The sequence below is a fragment of the Hydractinia symbiolongicarpus genome, chromosome 12, assembly GCF_029227915.1.
Source record: "Hydractinia symbiolongicarpus strain clone_291-10 chromosome 12, HSymV2.1, whole genome shotgun sequence".
In the NCBI taxonomy this organism is placed as follows: domain Eukaryota; kingdom Metazoa; phylum Cnidaria; class Hydrozoa; order Anthoathecata; family Hydractiniidae; genus Hydractinia; species Hydractinia symbiolongicarpus.
In genome coordinates, this window is record NC_079886.1 from 24,107,744 (window position 1) to 24,126,736 (window position 18,993).

Below are 18,993 nucleotides of genomic sequence, written 5' to 3' on the forward strand. Positions count from 1 at the left end.
TGTTTTAAGGAGGCGTTGTAGCCCTAAACTCCCAGGGCTTTTTTCTCTTTCCAATAAAGTGGCAGCTCACTATCCTTAATATTAAAAAGAGAAAAGAAGCCCTGGGATCGAGGTTGCTGACCCCCTCCTTATGTTTACATGTCTCTTTGTGAAGAAAGTCGTTCACCGCTAGAGAATTGGGTACAATTGCCTAATAAGTCATTTATTTGAAGTCTTCCGGCAAACACTGTCATTGTTATAATTATATTTTTTGTGTGTTTTTTCGAAACTAGTTTCTTAAAACTTTTAGTCCAGTATTTATTTTCTTATAAACGGTTTCTTATAACACAACTTACAAGGATGATTCTATTTCAGCGTTAATGCTATGCTTTGAGTAAAAAATAATTTTAACATCAGAGCTATTGGTTGAACTTTTCCGATCACTTTTCCGATAAAATACCTACAGGCTATAATTTACGCAGGTACATAATTTTGCAGGTCGTGGCGAATACTTTGCGGATACTTAATTCGCGATTTTGTCCAAAAAGCTTAGGTTAAGGAAATTTTTCGGAAAGGAAAATAATTAGAAATGTTAATGACTCTTTATTGTGATAATCAAAAAATCAATACAACATAAAAAATCAATCAATCCTAAGTAATAAAGTGTAGGAAATATTAAACTCACAATGTTATTGCTGTCACAAAAAAAACCTATTACATGATTATGCATAATATACAAACTCTATCTCTATTACGTTGGTGTTTAACATTTAGTGATGTTTCTTGAGGTGTGTTTTACCTTTTTTGGTCGTCTTGGATTTCTTGCAACACTTCTTTGGACAACTTTTGACACAGAACTTTTTGCACATGCCACAGCTTGGTTGGGCATTACCGACGCTTTGTCCACACCCAGGTGGAAGAGGTGAGCAACCAGAAGGTAGCTGAGGTACACATGCTGGTCCGCCGCTCAAACCAGAGCAGCCGCTTGGCATCACAGGTGCACATCCTGGCGCAGGTTGACATGAAGGATTTTGAGGCTGTTGAGCCCCACAACTGGGTGGTAGTGGTGCACATCCAGCTGGCATTTGTGGTACACATGAAGATCCACTGCAGCCCTTAGGAATCGTAAGGGTACATCCAGGCGGTGGTTGGCACAGAGAATTTGCTTGGGGTAATGGTGGAGAACCGCAACCAGCAGGTAAGGGAGAGCAACCAGAAGGAATCTGTGGGGTGCAAGACGATCCTGAACATCCGCTTGGCATCGCTGGTGCACATCCAGGTGCAGGCTGACATGAAGGATTAGCTTGAGGCTGTTGGGACATGCAACCAGGTGGAAGTGGTGCACATCCAGCTGGCATTTGTGGAGCACAAGACGCCTCTCCAGCACAACCAGGAGGAGGCACTGGTGCACAACCTGGTGCAGGTTGACATTCTTGTGCCATTGGATTTAATGGCATCATACCCTGTCCACACGCATCTCCCTGCTGACAATCCATCTGTGCTTGCGACTCACATGGAGATGCTCCGCAGTCAGATTGTGGACAGGGTGGGTTACATGGTGCTTTAAATGGAGCTTGCGTTGGTGGCTTTGAGCCATCACTAATAGGCGGTAGAAGACCTGAAAATAAATTAGTTGTAAACTTAAGGTTTTGTCAAAGTTTGTTATCTATTTATTTGAAATAATGTTGATGTTCTTACTCTTTAGTTTGTCTGTCTGTTCGTCTCTTGGTGTCTTTTTTAAAATTTGTTTTAAGCTTAAACATGACTTGAGAATCTCTCTCTAAATGATCTTGAACATAGGAGCAAGATTTTCTGAGAAACATTTCTTCCAAGTAGGTTTGGGTTAGGTTTTTACTAGTTCTTTTGAAATTGAAAGTTGTTAGACAGAATAGAACAATAGTTGACAATGGTTGTCCATTTTAACACAATCGAGTAAGTCGATAAAAGTGAATTAAATAAACTCCAAGTTAAGTTCATTTGCAATTAAACCATTAAAGTATATTGGTAAAGACAGAACCTTATTCTAAATAATTTTGCGGAATTTAGCTTTGCGGAAGGAAAATTTATGAGTTTCTAACGAGATTTTTATTTTGCTAGTAGAAATCTTTCCTTTAGAAACATTCATACAAGTTTCATCCGTATAAGAAATACCGTTAAAAAAACACAATACGTTGCGCTATTTTCTTAAACAGGGTTTCATCAACAAACTCAGAAAACTTCTTACGAAGTTTAAAATTTTTGGTAAATTTTCCATTCCAGTTTTCAATCTTTTCTTTTTTTAATTTGCAGATATTTTCAAGCTACTCCAACAAAAAAGTCAAGTCCTAGTATGTTTTAATAATATATTTTACACAAAAGTATAATGTTTAGAAGTAGAATACTTGCACATTATCAAGTCATATTTCTAGAAGATAAATATTTATGGAGGAGTGACAATTATTTATTTATATATAAAAAGTTCGTACTCTAAATGTTTGTGCGAATTTAAAATAAATTTTGTAGGCGCTTAAATTGCAAGGCGTGTACTATTTTATCTACTGCTTGTGATGTTTTTTGCTTTTCTTGTTAGTCCTGGATTTCTTGCAGCATTTCTTTGGGCATCCCTTTGAACAGTATCTTTTACACATTCCACATGGTGGGGGTGGTGGTGGAGCTGGAGCTGGAGGCATACACATTGGAGGAGGTGGTGGAGGAGGTGGGCATGGAGCTGGTGGTGGTGGACATGGTGGTGGTGGTGGTGGGCATGGTGGCGGTGGTGGTGGTGGCGGTGGTGGTGGTGGTGGTGGTGGAGGGGGTGGAGGGGGTGGTGGTGGAGGGGGTGGTGGTGGTGGTGGTGGTGGTGGTGGTGGTGGAGGTGGTGGCGGCAAGGGAGCCATACACATTGGTGGTGGTGGCGGTGGTGGTGGACAAGGTGCTGGTGGTGGGGGACACATTGGTGGAGGTGGACAAACTGGTGGCGGTGGTGGTGGTGGTGGGCAAGGTGGAGGACATTCCATTGGGGGTGGAGGTGGTGGTGGGCAAGGTGCAGGAGGTGGTGGACATGGTGGTGGTGGTCCACATCCAGGAGGAGGTGGAGCACATGGTGGCTGCTGAGGTGGTGGTGGTTTAGATCCATCACTGATTGGTGGCATTAATCCTACGCAAAAGAATGATATATTTTTAATATAATTTAGAAGAGTCAATAAATCAGGAAAATCAACATCAAAAAACATTGTCGTAAGCTGTGTTGAATGTATTGAATGGATGTTGTGATGTGTATGGGTTTTTATAACAATACTGGGCTTAAACTTTCTTCAAAAGTTTAAATTACACCTTGGATTTTTTTGCTTTTTTGCTTGCGTGATGTTTCTTAATTTCATGTTTCTTTTGAGGCAAGGATGCAAAAGCTTTAACTGGAACTCCTTTTTGTGTAGAATTTGTCACATTTTCAACATTTTGACTTTCATTTCCTTTTCTATTGTTATCAGTCACTGTTGCATTATTCATGCTTAATATGTTTTGTAAACCTGCCTCGGTGCTTGAGGCACCAATTTGATTCATTTTCACTGTATCGTTTGCGTTTTTATTTTCAACAGGCGCAGTTGTGTTGGTAACTTCTGTCTTTTTAGCAGCGCATGGTAACGGAGAACATGCATCTCCCGGCCCCAAGTAATTCATAGGATATTGCAGTGGCCCTGGTGTGGGTGGCATAGCTGGTTGCGGAGCATTGGTGACAGGCATCATCATTATTTGCATTGATGGTGTTGGTGCAGCAACAGATGGGTAACAGCACCAGTCATAACAAGCTGGTGCGCATGTTTGTGGACAAGGTGCGTCACAGTAACGCGGTTGAGGATTTAAATTTGGTTCTGCTGTAGGACCTGGTCTCATATGACCTCCCAAAAGCACTGGTAGACTACCTTGCGGTACTTTTGCTGGTTCTATGATGAAGAGAGCAGAAAAATGTTGCATTCTCAGTCTTTTGTTTAAATTTATGAAAGGAAAAGACGTCCAGCTAAGGGCTTCCAGAATTTTTTTAAAGGTATTCTAGAGACTTGTCGAATGCAATAACAGGAAGCCTTTTTCAGGTCTGGTTTTCTGCTCCCTTCATAACGAAGTAATAACAATGATTTTAACAATAACTAATGAAACAGAGTAGGTATATGCATTTTATGTGCAAAATTTTACATAATGGAATGCATAATGAATGGAGATTAGTTGATAAATGTGATGCAAAAAAAAAAGTTTGAAGTGTAAAGTATGGTGGTATATATTAATTGTACAAATACATGTTACGTATAAAATTACGTTAATTATATAACTAGTGATGATGCTTTTTGCCCTTCTTTGATGTCTTTGATTTCTTGCAGCATTTCTTTGGGCATCCTTTTGTGCAGAACTTCTTGCACGAGCCACAAGAGGGTGTAGCGGCGGGTTGAGGCATAGGTTGGGCGCAGCCAGGTGGTAGTGGAGCACAGCCAGCAGGTAGTTGACCCATTGGTTGTATGGGTGCACATCCGGGTTGTGGTTGACAAGAAGGAGGTGGGGGCGCTTGCATACCACAGCTAGGTGGAAGCGGAGCGCATCCAACTGGCATTTGAGGAGCACATCCCGCACCTACCCCTGGTGTACATCCCGGTGGAGGTACTGGTTGGCATCCAGGAGGAGGTTGACAACTTGGTGCCATTGGAGGTACTTGAGGCATGGCGGGGGCACATGGATCTCCTTGTTGACAGTCCATTGGAGCTTGAGGGGCAGCACAAGGTGGCTCGGCGCACGGTGGTGGAGGTGGTGGGCAAGGAGGATCGCATGGTGGTTTTGGTGGCGGTGTTTGTGGTTTTGGTGGTGGTGGTGGTGGCATTGCACCTAAAACGGTTATGGTTATAAAAGCTTAAACTAACTAAACTATACACGTAGAAATGGTAAGAAATTAATGTTTTTCTTTTTTGCTTTTTTTGTGAGTTTTAACTTTGGCCTTTTTTGAACAGCAATGTTTGCTGCACTTAGAACTGCAAACACGCTTGCAACTAGCTGGACATGCGGGTTTTTGAGAAGATTGGGACGGACATTGTGCACCTGCCGGACACGGAGAAGATGAAGCACACTTAGAGCCAGTGCATGGAGGAGTTTGTTGTGTTACTTGTTGAGCACATGTACTTCCTGTGCACCCTTGAACTTGCGGAGCCTGTTGGGCACACATTGAACCTTGGCATGGTTGTTGTTGAGGCATACAAGAAGAGCCTGTGCATGGTTGCTGTTGGGGCATGCAAGAAGAGCCTGTGCATGGTTGCTGTTGGGGCATGCAAGAAGAGCCTGTGCATGGTTGTGGTTGAGTATTACATTGAGAGGGTGGTTGACATTGTATTACTTCTACGTCAATAGGCTTGGGTTTTTCAGTGGGCTCTGGAAGATCCTCAGGCAAACAACTACCTGGCGGTAAACACTGAACGGGAGGGGGTGGTGGTGTACAACCTGGTTGTGGTTGACATCCAGGTGGGGTTATTGGTTGCGCTGGTACACACCTTACTAGCCCACTGGCACATGTTGCGGGAGCTGGAGGAGGTGTGCAAGCTGGTTGAGGAGTACACATGGGCGGGAGTGGAGGCGGTGCTACTTGCTGACTACATGGTGGTTGAGCACAAGAAGGAACTGGTGGTGCAGGCGGGGAGCAGGGAGGTTGAGCGCAGGGAGATGCCATTGACTGTGCAGGTTGTGGGCAAGGTGGTTGCGCACATGGAGATGCTACTTGAGGGGCAGGTTGAGGGCAAGGTGGCTGGGCACAGGAGGGAGCGGCAGATACAGGGGGAGCCATTGGTCCACCATTCGGTCTTCCACAGCAGGAAGGGGTATAGGATGGGGCACATGCTGGGTTGCAAGGTGTAGTTGGCATCTGTTGTTGTTCCTGATATCTTGCCATATCGGGATGGCCACTACAACAAAAATCATGGCAGGCAGGAGCACATTTTTGGTCACAATCTCCTGGACACAAACGTGGTAATGGTTTTGGGAGTTCAACGTCAACTGGTGGTGCGCCTAGCAAAGTGAAAGGAAAATTTCATCAAACGACAAAAAAATTTTCCTTTTTTGGCTAATTTATAACACGCTGTTTTGTGTTTTTTTTTCGGAAAACGTTGATGTGTCTGAAATAAGCGGTGCGTGTAAATGTCGCCTGTGGAAGGTTTATTGTTATACACGTTAGTTGTACGCGTTAGGTGTGAACATACAAATTGTAGCAATAAAAGATAATGCGATTTGATAGAATTAGTAGCTAACACAGTAAAGCAGCCGATGGGCGCACCTAGTGTACCAGGGACTGCTTCACTTGTCATTTAGTCTGTAAAAAATTCCATCTATAACTTCTTTTTGAAAAACAATTGGGATATCTACAAAATGAACTTGTTCCAATGAAGGTTTTGATTCTACCCAGTTTAAAAGCGCTGGTGCAATCCCTTTGTATAAAAATCGCATTATCTTATCGTTATTGTTAAAGTATAAATGTATTAAAGAACTTAGCTTACCGCTGGCGCTTCCTTCCTCTTCTTCTGGTCCTGGAGCTGGAGGTGCTTGCTGTTGTTGTTGAAGTCTGTCATCAATTCCATCGCCGTTGGCGTCGTTATTTTGTTGTTGTTCTAATTGATCATCAACACCATTGCCGTTAGCATCGTTGTTGGGTTGAGGAGCAGCATTTGGAGCAGCATCATCCTCACCAGCATCGTCAGAACTGGGTGATGGGGCTGGTGCATCTCCTGCATTATCGTCACCGCCAGCTGCGTCGTCAGTGTTGGCGTCAGCAGGAGTATCAGCGGGAGCAGGAGCATCAGCAGGAGCGGGAGCGTCACCTGCTCCACCAGGAGCGGCGGCATCATCAGGAGCTGTAATAAGATAAAAATAATTAATTAATTTTTGTGCTCGTTAAAGAACGATTTTCATTATAGGAAATAAATATTCCATTAATTTTTCTTGAAATATTTCTATCATCAGATAAAGACGTAGACTTACTGTCCGCTTTTTTCGCGTGTTTCACATGGTGTTTTTTGCCATGTTTCTTGTGTTTGCCAAGAGATTTGGCATCGATTAAAGTAACTGCGATGCACGCCACAAGGGCTAACACCAATAAACCACGAATGTTCATCTAAATAACAGACGTGGAATATTATTTCAAATTGGAGAACTTTTTAAAATTATCAGAGTTGTGGATGAATTGCTTCGTCTTTGAACTATATGATGAATTTATTACTATTATTACCATTACTATTTATGGGTTTATTTATTTAATTCTTTATTCACAGCGTTGATCAACGAGATACATGTTGTTCCTTGCAATACCATTATTTTAAAATTTAAAAGGAAAGAGCTACCGCTTCACACAAATCGATAGTTATTGTTTGTTGGTAAGGGACTTAGACCGTTTCTGTTTTTTTGAAAATAGTAGTTACAAAAGGAATTCATTTTGTAGAAAATTGTACATAGAACATAAATAAAATGTAGTTACATATTTTTACTGCGAATTTATTGTAGGATTTCAGATACATGCCTAATTAGAATCCTATTTTAATATTAAAATTTAAGTCAATATAGAAAGATATAAAAAAATGGAATAAAAAAAACAATCTTACCTCTCTAGCTTTAGTGCTCGTATCCTCAGTGGGAGTTAAATCTTTAAATTTGCACTACTGCTTGCCCAGTGACCATGGAAAGATCACTGATTAGGTAATACCTTTTTCGAATCAATTTCAAACAAAACTACGGGGGTAGATTTTATAATATAAATGTCTAAGAAAAAATTTTCAGACTTCTATTTTTTATGTCTGTTATGTAGAATTTTTATGGCGGTTCATTGATTGCCATTGCATGAATTTTTAATTTTTAATACGAGTATTTGATGCGAAATTAAATTATTCTTTTGCGTTATCTTCACTACAAAATCCTTTTTGCCCCCGTTTTTTTATTTCAGTCGATCAAACGATCAGTTTTGCATGATTAAGCAAGCGCACGCGTGAGTACCTTTTAAAAATAGCATGAATGGGTAATGCTTTTTTAAACATCTCATTTGATGAATATTTTTATGAATATGAAGAATTCTTACCCATCTTCTGTTTATAAACATTTTAAAAAAATTTTAAGTACCAACTGTGGCTATAGTTAGAAACTATTCTCAACAGTGAGAATTTTTTATGTTTTTTTATTTACGATGTCGCCGACAGATTCGAGATTCGAGGTCTGAGGTCCCGGACCCTTAGTATCTCCTACAATTTTCTTTTAAATCGATCTTGTCAGCATTTCATGGAAAAGTTTTTGAAAAAAGGTTACATACATTCTCGTTCATCGACCATATTTCTAGAAGAATTTTTGGCGCCATTTTTATATGGAGCTTTTCTGATAGGAAATCCTTTATAAGAAATATGGTGGTTATATTTTTTTCCTATAAGAGGAATAGAATTTTGTAGAAATTTATTTTTTCTGGGTAAGAGATGCAATATCCAGGTGTTGACAAAAATAGCTGCTGAATTGCAATGATAAACAATTAATCAATGATAAACTACGCGATTATAAAAACACGTTTCCATATTTGAAGGCGTTATAGAAAGCATGCCAGGGCCGAATAATAAATTAAGTGACTTTGTACTTTAGAGCTTCAAAATATTCTTTTTAGATTTATGACAAAACTTTTTTAAAATATTTATTTCTGTTAATGTTTTACCTTTTTTTCTAAATGGATTATTAAGAAAAAAATTTCTTCCCGCGAGAATTACTCCCCTTAGGTACTATTATTTGTCACCTTGGGTACCAATTTATCCTACAAAGCGATGTGATCGTGTGGTAGCCATAACAACAACATCAGCAATTTCGTACCCAACCTATTAATCTTGGTTCTCAAGCGCATGACGCGCTAAGACCTTAGCCCATAGTGTGAACGTAAAAGTACCTTCTTAGCTCACAGCTGAGCTCTTTGTTAGCTCATCGTTAGCCGATTTTTTGAAATCCAAATTTTTTAATATTTTTTTTTCCGGCTAACAGTGAGATAAGCTCACTTCAGCGATCTTCAAAAGAAGCCGACATGAATCGTGCTCAAAGCGATTTATTTTTGTTAAAAATAGTAGTACGTTTTGTTGGGAAAGGCTATTTTGAAACTAAAATGACTGACAAATCGTCCACTGTCGATTTTACTGAAAAAATTATTCACATTGCCCCCCCCCCCCCCCCCAAAAAAAAAAAAAAAAAAAAAATTAGTGAATATTTAGCACCACAATCTCTATTAAATTAAATTATTATATTAAACTGGATAAAATTATGTTATTGATATAAACAAGAAAATTTTACAAGACTTTGTTACTCGATTTTTTTCGTTTTCCTCTATTTCCCTGACAAATAATAACTAACTGGTCAAGATATAAGCAGCAATTTAGCTTCCAGAAACTTGGAATAGAATTGAAAATCAGGGCTTTAAACTTTGACTATCTATCTAATAATAATCAACGCGAAATGTCAACCTTTAACAATAATTGCAAAACTGCAGTAAGAAATCAACATTGTTATAATAAATATTTATTCTAACTAAAAGTTACAAATTATTCTACCTCCATCATAAATTAGCTTCCCTTTGCTTGCTTTGTTTTTCTTTGTTTTACGTGTTCGGCTAAATGTTTAAATCTGGCGATACATTGCTCCTACAAAAAAATAAATGTATCAGCTGAAAAGATGGAACAAGTAGGACATTGAAGGTATTATTTCGCTTTTGTCTGTTCAGTATTCAAATTGCTTATTAAGGTTTATCATTTCTTAAACATGATAGTTTAGTAGACGACATTTCAGGAGATCCTTCTTCCATCATCGGGCAAAGTAAAATGATGTTAAGCATCTATTTTTAAATTGCAAAGGATCAAAATTATAAAAAAGAGAAAGCTGATGATTGATAGAGACATTTGATCAAACAATTTTTTTCATTTTTTTATTATTACGAAGAACTGGTACATTAAAAAAGAAGACAAAAAATATGGAAGAACACCCTGCTTCATTATGAAAGCAAATCTAGCTAGACCGCTTAGAAGGCACAGCGGCCTTTTAAGCGGTCATGATATGGCTACACTTTCCTAGAGAAAAACCGCAAAAGTGCGTCACGTCACGAAATTTAGCCAACACAACAAGGTCTAAAGCTAGAACTGGTTCAATCCCTTCAACGAATAAACTTGATGTAACATTTCATGAAGCAAGAATTCACAAAACACGCAAGACATGAATATCCTGTCAGAGTTAAATTCCATTCTATTTTAGGCCTTCTTAAAGTTAAATGACGTTAGTGACATTACAGTTAATGGTACTAACTTTGGCGGATGGAAAATTTCGCTGGATTTATTTTCGCAAATGACTCAAAAATGTTATCAATATTTTTAAACACCTCTTTTACATGTACAATTTTATCACTTCTTTAAAATTTTAGAATCGGCGTTCCACTTTTTTCATCGTGGAATAATATTGAGCTACTTTTTATTTTGAGGTAAAGTTTCATGAATCACTTATAAAAAATAACATTTAGTATGTTGAATACTATTTCAGGGGTACATAATTTCGCGAATTAACTAAAATCTTGCAACAGTTAGTACGATTAAAGAAAGTGATATGATGGTTTTAGAGAAATGCAAAAAATTAGCCACTACTCACTGAATTTACCAGAATTAAATATGGTAGCGTAGAGGTTGTATTGCTTACCTTTGTTTTTTCAGGAACTGCTCTTGCTATACACGACCAGCGATCACTGGTCGATTTCGGAAATTGCGCTATGGCAGCCTCCAAGCATTTTTGTTGCACTTGAGACCACGTATCGATTTCTTTAGTTTCTATTTTACTCTGTTCATTGTTGTCGTTTTCGCTCTCCTTTTCTTCTTTATTCTCCTCCGCAGGTCTGGTCTTCACCTTCTTTTTCGTTACAATGGTATAGTCAATTTCTGGTTCCTCAGTACATGACACTCCTTCGTCGTAATCATCCGGAATATCATATTGAGATTGATATAAATCCGAATCGGAAATAATAGTAGTTTTATTTAATTCGTTGTCGATTGCTTTCGTTACCAGACTATCGCTTAAATTAACGGCTAGTTTTTTCTTTGTTACGACCGTATCGCCACCTGTATAAGTTAAAAAAGAAAAAAACATAGTAAGGGTTTTGTAGATCGTTTGTAAGGGTGTTTTAGGGCGTTTGTAAGGGTTTTTAAGGCGTTTGTAATGGCCTTACCTGATTTGACTGTTATATTTGAAGCCAGTGATTCCTTCATACTTTTTACCTTCTTCGTCACCTGTTTAACAAAAAAACAAATTTAAAAAGGATTAACACATTTGATTACAACAGGGTTGACCAAAAATTTCATTTAAAAGTTCTAGCCTTTAATTTAAAAAATTGATGGTATACGTTCTTTAGTCCTGCTTGCACAAAATGCATTTGAATCACAGTTGTAAGCATTAAAAGTGGAAAACCCGAAGTTAATATAATTCATTGTTGAAAAAAACAAAGCACAGTTTGTTAGTTTTATTTTTACAAACAAAACAAGATTTTTCATTTACATATTCAATTCAGCAACCAAAGTAAAATAGTTTTATACCTCCTCCGGACTTCTGCCTAGCTCGTGTGCTATGCGGTCCCAACGACCAGGAGTACCACCTGGAAATTTTGCCATTGCTTTTGCCAAAGCTGCATAATCTTCTTCGAGCCATTCTTTGTTCTGAAATGTAGAAAAAAAGAAGTAAAAACGGCTGCACAAATCCGCCAAAAATATTGGTCAAAAAAAAATTAAAAAAATGCTGATATGTGTAAACGTCTAAGTTTTGAAAACAGCTTATTCTCTCGGGTTAACAAAACCTGAAAGAACTAAAATACGGCGCTCACTAGCAAAACCAAGCGCAAATTAAACAAATTTAACGCATATGGAAAATATGCGTTAAATTTGTTTAATTTAAAGTATCAATTCCCCATTAAAAAAATACCGACCTCTAAACATATTTTCTTTACCTTACTTAAAGTTGATTAAAGGAAGTTTACTTATACCTAGTCCGGTAGAAAACAACATTTCTAACCAACCAAAGCTTTAATTTCTGGTTCAGTGGGTTTGACCCACCTACCCGTGTCCTTGATTTTTGAAATCTTATGAATCATACATACCTTATTATTTGGTTTTCCGGTGCCAGCAACATCACTGGTATCTTCGCTACGCCAACTAGGTACAAACGAGTCTTCATTCTCAAACTCAGATGCGTCACGAAGGGTAACCTGCTGTTTGACTTTTTTCGGACGAACGATTTTAGCTACAATGCAAAACTATTGTAAGTCATTAAAAAAACCCTAAAAACACTGGGTCATTAACGAGTGAGTAACTAACAAACAGGGAAGTTTGACATTCTAACGGCTGACTCTTCCTTCCCTCCGTGTAAGACTGTGTTAGAGATAAGTAAAGCAGCTTGCTTGCTTGCCATACAAGTCGATTCACTGTCAGTAGATTGATCTAAACTGACTGACAACACTAAATTCAAAGTGCGCCAAAGCGAAGACTCAAACCCATAATCTTGGCCTACAAGACAAATGTGCTACCACAGCTACCACCTTCTTCACTAGTAAAATTTATAGTTATAGAGACGATTGCATTTATATAAGATTGTAAAAAAGATTCACGTCCATCGAATCGTTGAAAAAGTTACGGTAATGTGTAGCTATAGTTTAACCTACCCTTCAATGAGGTAGCTAGTTTAACCTACCCTTCAATGAGGTAGCTAGTTTAACCTACCCTTCAATGAGGTAGCTAGTTTAACGTACCCTTCAATGAGGTAGCTAGTTTAACCTATACCCTTCAATGAGGTAGCTCATTCAACCTATACCCTTAAATGAGGTAGCTAGTTTAACCTACCCTTCAATGACGTAGCTAGTTTAACCTACCCTTCAATGACGTAGCTAGTCTAACCTATACCCTTCTAGTTTAACCTATACCCTTCAATGAGGTAGCTAGTTTAACCTACCCTTCAATGACGTAGCTAGTTTAACCTACCCTTCAATGACGTAGCTAGTCTAACCTATACCCTTCTAGTTTAACCTATACCCTTCAATGAGGTAGCTAGTTTAACCTACCCTTCAATGAGGTAGCTAGTTTAACCTATACCCTACATTTATTAAAAATGACACAAGCTAAATGATAACAATAATATCTTCTATTTTCATCATGCAGTGTTAAGTGAAAAAAAATTAATAAGACTGAAGCTATGAAGAACAAACTTTAAAAGCAAGTGTGCAAAAAAAAACTCAAGCAATCCATTTCGTTAAAAATTTAAAATAAATTAACATGTTTCAACCTGCTTCAGCAGCCTCTTTTAATTCTTCTTCTTCCCTCAGCTTACGTTCCTTCTCAGCTTTGTAGCTTTCCACTGCTTCTTTAATACTTGTAGGGATACTCTTTATAAATCCTACGATTAATCTGTACAGTACAAAGGGAAGAAAATCCCAACAGGTTGGACGTCGATAGCCAAGTTCTTTCGCTGGAAAAAAATGAGTTTAACGTGACAAAAATGATTGAATTGTCATCTAATTAAGTTTTAGTCAAGGACAGATTAAAAAAGTACAAAACCGTATGCAGGGTTATCGTTTTCAAAGCTTGTCAAAAAGAAACACTTTATGAATAGAATTTATTTTAAATATGTGTTGCACTGGGTTGAGCTAAAATTCCTCGTTTAGCATATCCTAACAAGACTTTCGTAGCATTCGAAAGGAACGCAAAAAAATTGAGTATGAAGATTGCACCTAGTACTTCCTCTGTAGTCATGTCATCTTCCTCAGAAAGTTTTCCTTTTGCTTTTTTCCTTTCTCTCCGCTTTCGCATCGGTTTTAATATCTCTTCCTAAAAATATGAAAGTATTTTCTCCCAAATAATGCCAGATGGTGGAAAAATATATTTTGTTGTGCAAGCTTATTTCTACCAGGTGGAAGGTTTTTTTTGTGTTAAAACATTTTGATGATGCTTGGGTTATTCCATAAAATAATCAACCGCATGGATTTGGGCTTTTGCTCTTTTTCATAATACAGTACCTTGCAGCAAAGGCTTAATAACAACATACGGAACTGGTTTTATTATATATTGGAACTCTTTCATGGTCTAATTTCATAAAAAATTAAACACAAAACACACTACTATAAAATATAAATCCAAATTAGAAACAAACCATTTCAAACTTCTTTTCCAAGTAGGCAACCCACCAAGTCAAGTAGTGACCAATGGTGGCGATGATACCAACTAAAAGTGATATTTCAAGATTACCCATCTTTCTATATTTACGGTAATAGTATAACGGTTGTCTCCAATCAGGTAGACCATTTTTGAGTACTTCTTCATACCTAGAAAACATCAAAACATAAGCACAGTATATTCTTTGTGTGACTTAAAAGAATTACCTGTGTAAAAAAAATAATTTTAAGTATTCCCTTACTTTTCCCTCTTGCCAGAATCTTTCAAGATTTCATAAACTGCAACGAGCTAAGAAAACCCATAGAAATTGTACAAAAAATAAAACAAGTTATGTAAAAAAAAAACATTTATTACCTGTCGAAATTTTTCTTCAGCATCCTCAGCTTTATTTTTATCTGGATGCAATATAAGAGATAATTTTCTGTATGCTCTACGTATTTCACTGGTTGTAGCATCCTGTGAAGAAGAAAAAATTGGAAACAGATATTGTATAAGATGGAATCGGATATCAGAAATTATTTAAGCTTATCATAAAAGCTAGACTGGAGTATTTTGATATCCAATTTCACCAAATTGAATTTCTGTTTTATCCTCCACTTCAACATAGAATAGTTTAACAAATTATGAATAGAACTAGTTCCATATTAAATTTATAACACAAAATTTTTAACAATTTAACAAATTTGAAAACATGTAATTACTTCACTTATTACAAATCAACAAAAACTATTATTGCAAATCTTTCTGCATTTCTCCATCTTTTATTGAAACAACAAATAAAAGATGTTTTCTTTGTAACTTTTTTTACGACAGCCAAGAATGAAATGTTTTATAGCATTTTTTCCACCATTCTCTCCATCAAAATTATTCAAACAATAGAGCACTTTCTCAAACGAAAAAGGGGATAAATGACAAAATAATTCCAATATAATCTCTAAAATTATTTGATATCTGAAATAGGTGTACACTATCTTACTTAAAACACTTTGGCTAACATGGTCCTTTGGTAAGTCTCTTTATTAGCTTTGGCCAAAACAATGTAAATATATATAATCATACCTGTGTAACATTCAGCAATTCATAAAAAGTTCCATTAATTTCTTCATATAAATCATATATTTCCATTTCAACACTATCCCAAGAGGATGCAGAACATGTTGTGAAGACACAAGCCAAGATAATCAAAGTGTTTTGCATTTTTTTTTTGCTTTAATCATAATATAAAAAACAAATTAAAAATACAGTTTGTGTGTACTAATGACTCCCAGTACCTAATAATAAGTTTTATTAAAGATATTTTTGTCTGTTAAGATGAAATTTAAAAAATGACACAAATAATTAAAATTTTCAAAATTTTAATTATTTATCTAATATATAATGTGTAAAAGTTTTAGTTTTGTTTTAGGATAAACCATGTGTCAGTCATTTTTATAATTTTCTTCAACCACCACAGAATCATTCTCCAATCCAAGTGTTGTTATTTAGTGATGAGCATAATGAAAGACAAGTCCCGGGACAAAGTTAAGCACTTTGTACTTAGGGTCATTCCATGCCTAATGAACCAAAATCAATGAAGTTTCTATATCCATCATCTTATATTATCTTGGTTTCTATACAAAAATTCTACAATTTTTAATTTCCTAGCTCAAGTGGTTTAGGATATAATCTTTAGAGTTTTTCCCTATTCTGGTCATTTCTCAATATTGACAAAAAAGTCGGACTTATGACTGTGGATTTTGGGTTGTTTGGTTGGATCCAGAATTTTCTAATGTAAAATCTCTGTTTAGTGGCAGACTTTTTTCATGCGAGCAATTGATCACTCAAGAGACCTTTTATTTATGGCAGGGAATGATCATAGTAATCCATTCATATCTTTTAAAACTGATATCAGAAAATTCTGTATCAGAAAATCCTTAAAAATGAGATGTTTTTTTAGTATTTTGACATGCCAATAACCCAAAATATCAGGGTAGGATATGGTCCATACTTATTTTTTTCTTTAAAAACAAATATACAAATCACATCATTCAGACTAAACTTAATCATTATATTTTGATAGGGTTTCAAAATATGATCTTACAGAGAACCGCCTACACAAAATTTCCAAAATTTTTACAAAATTTGAGGCGTAAAAAGGCAGTGCAGGAAAACATTTAAAGCCTTGAAAATTTTGGCAGATAATCTTTAAACTATCAATAAGGACAAAAAAACCTTGGGACACTGTGTGCTTGTGTACATAACATGGCTGGCTTTCGAAAAAAATGCCTGCAAGTAAATTTTTTTAATGCCTCGGTAATCCAAATATCAAGGTGTGATAAGGTCCATACTTATTTTATTTTAAAACAAATACTTTCCCATCATGTAATCAAAATCCAAACATTTAGTTTTGATGGGGTTTGAAAATATAATCTTACAAAGTATTGGACACACAGAATTTTCACATAATTTGAGAGAAAAGAAAGTACTGCAGGTAATTATTTTTCATCATCATCATCATCATCATTCTCGGCTTAACGTCCGTTTTCCATGCTAGCATGGGTTGGACGGGGTATATTAATGACCCTCTTCCAATCTGATCTAGACTGTGTTAGATCTAAACTCAACTTCCTCTCTATCAAGTCCTCAAATTGGCGCCATAGATTAGTGGTTATAGCTTTCGTACTCTGTGCGGGAGACCGGGGTTCGATTCCTCTTGACGGCGATTCAACATGGGCGAGTGAATGTTACCATAGCCCCGGGTTAACCCAAGCCATGTGAGGGAAATTGGGGAGATGGCACACTGTGTGGGCCGTTGGATGTTGCCGGGAGTTGTCTAGTAGAGCGTGGGCCCTACTAATTGGGTCTGCGTAGCTCAAAATGAGCATTAAATACTCTAGGACTCTCCATCTAAGCCATGGCCCCTCCTGGAAATAATAGACAGGGTATATCCCTCGATATTTGTGAGGCTAGCCATGTAAAATATGCACATCTATCTATCTATCTATCTATCCTTATAACCTCCTGCCAAGTCTTTCTCGGTCTGCCTCTGGGCTTTGCCCCAGGAACTATCAAGTCTCTACACTTTCTTACCCAATTATCCTCCTCCATTCTTTCCAAGTGCCCCAGCCAATTCAATCTTCTTATCTGGATAACATCTTTAATTCTACAGAGACTTAGCCTGCTTCTTAGCTCATCTGAACTCTTTCTGTCTCTCAGACTGGCATTACACATCCACCTAACCATTCTCATATCATTCCTTTCTAAACGGTCAAGATCTTCCTGCTTCACTGCCCATGTCTCACTACCGTACAACATAACACTTCTTACACAGGCCTCATACAACCTACCTTTTACCACAATTGACAGGACTCTGCTAGTCAATAAAGGAAGTAACTCTCTAAACTTTTTCCAAGCAGAACCTATCCTGCAAGTAACACTTCTTCCAACACCCCCTTCACTGCCCAACATATCACCTAAGTAACAGAAGTTCTTAACTATCTCTAACGAGCCACTGTTGTACATCATTAAAGCTGGAAATACTTCATTCTTTATAATCTCACCTTTGCAACGCTTGCATACAAACTGTATGCCAGCTCTTAACCTTCCACTAATACTACTGCACTTCTTATGTACCCAATGCTTGCAAGTCTGACAAAAAATTGAGTTACTACCAACCCCTTTCCTGCAAACTCCACAAGGCCACTTTCCAACTACAAGGTCACACTTGGCTGCAATGCTACTTATCATGACTTTAGACTTTGCTGTGTTTACCTTCAGCCCTTTCTCTTCTTTATGTGGCGCTCTATCAAAAGCTTTCTCTAAATCTACAAAGGCAAAATAGAGATTCTTTCTCTTTCCTAAATACTTTTCCTGAAGCTGTCTGAGTAAAAATATTGCATCTGTAGTGCCACGCCCTGGAACAAAACCAAATTGCATCTTATCTATATCAATTCTTTCTCTAAGTAACTTATCAATCACTCTTTCAATAACTTTCATTACTTGATCAACCAACTTCAAACCTCTATAGTTACCCCTTTTTAATGCATCACCCTTGCCCTTGAAACAATTCACTATTACACTCGACTGCCACTCACTCGGAATAGCACCATCCTTTATAATCTGGTTAGCAAGACTTGTAATAAGCTCAACTCCAATATATCCAGATGCTTTTACCATCTCTGCAACAATACCTGATACTCCTGCAGCCTTGCCAATCTTCATTTTCCTAATAGCCTCCACTACCCATTCTGTCTTGATCTGCATGGCTGGCCCTTCTACATCATCATCATCAGACAAATTATCCTCGTCCCAATCAAACTCAGTGTTAAGCAACCTCTGATAATGATTCTTCCAAGCTACCCTTTTCTCCTCCTCTGTGCTAGCCAAAACACCTTCATCATTACGTATACACTTCTCACCTACAATATCTTGATTAGTCTTCTTCATTTGCTTTGCTATCTTGAATACCTCATTGCGCTGGTCTTCCCTTCTTAACACATCTGCAAATCTGTTTCTCTCTGCTTCTGATTTTGCCTTATACACTGCTGTACGAGCCCGACGCTTAGCTTCTAAGTAAATATTTTTACTACCACCTGACTTCCACTCTTTCCAAAGTTTCCTCTTTTCCTTTATACACTGGTCAACCTCATTATTCCACCACCAGGTCTGTCTATGTCTAGCTGGTCCTTTTGTCCACCCACAGGTATCATCAGAAGCTTCTAGAAGACAATTCTTCAAAGTAGTCCAAGTACTTTCAACATTGTCACTATCACATTGACTATTGTAGGCTAACTGCTGAACTTTTGCACTAAATTGTCTTGCTACAATCTCTTCCTTCAGC

At 37.4% G+C, this 18,993-nt stretch overlaps 2 protein-coding genes across 6 annotated transcripts; both read right to left on the bottom strand.

Moving 5' to 3' along the window:
• Positions 1–569: 569 nt before the first annotated feature.
• LOC130621608 (basic proline-rich protein-like) lies at positions 570–7,681 on the bottom strand. Of its 5 annotated transcripts, XM_057436925.1 has the most exons (5): positions 7,575–7,680; positions 6,958–7,090; positions 6,477–6,830; positions 3,292–3,899; positions 2,966–3,115 (listed from the first exon to the last, which is right to left on the bottom strand). In XM_057436925.1, the coding sequence occupies exons 2-5, from the start codon at positions 7,088–7,090 to the stop codon at positions 3,110–3,112; spliced, it is 1,101 nt and encodes a 366-aa protein (XP_057292908.1). In that variant the 5' UTR covers positions 7,575–7,680; the 3' UTR covers positions 2,966–3,109. The 5 variants fall into 5 exon arrangements, with proteins under 5 accessions (XP_057292907.1, XP_057292909.1, XP_057292908.1 ...); XM_057436924.1 differs by lacking the exons at positions 2,966–3,115; positions 3,292–3,899 and adding an exon at positions 570–1,597 and having other exon boundaries at positions 7,575–7,681; XM_057436926.1 differs by lacking the exon at positions 3,292–3,899 and having other exon boundaries at positions 2,305–3,115; positions 7,575–7,678.
• A 1,807-nt stretch (positions 7,682–9,488) lies between these two features.
• LOC130622232 (dnaJ homolog subfamily C member 1-like) lies at positions 9,489–15,404 on the bottom strand. The gene is made up of 11 exons (XM_057437671.1): positions 15,234–15,404; positions 14,529–14,630; positions 14,416–14,462; positions 14,152–14,323; positions 13,733–13,829; positions 13,288–13,470; positions 12,110–12,252; positions 11,553–11,672; positions 11,189–11,249; positions 10,666–11,081; positions 9,489–9,626 (listed from the first exon to the last, which is right to left on the bottom strand). Exons 1-11 carry the CDS (start codon positions 15,369–15,371, stop codon positions 9,549–9,551), a joined length of 1,557 nt encoding a protein of 518 aa, XP_057293654.1. The 5' UTR covers positions 15,372–15,404; the 3' UTR covers positions 9,489–9,548.
• Between the last annotated feature and the right edge of the window lie 3,589 nt (positions 15,405–18,993).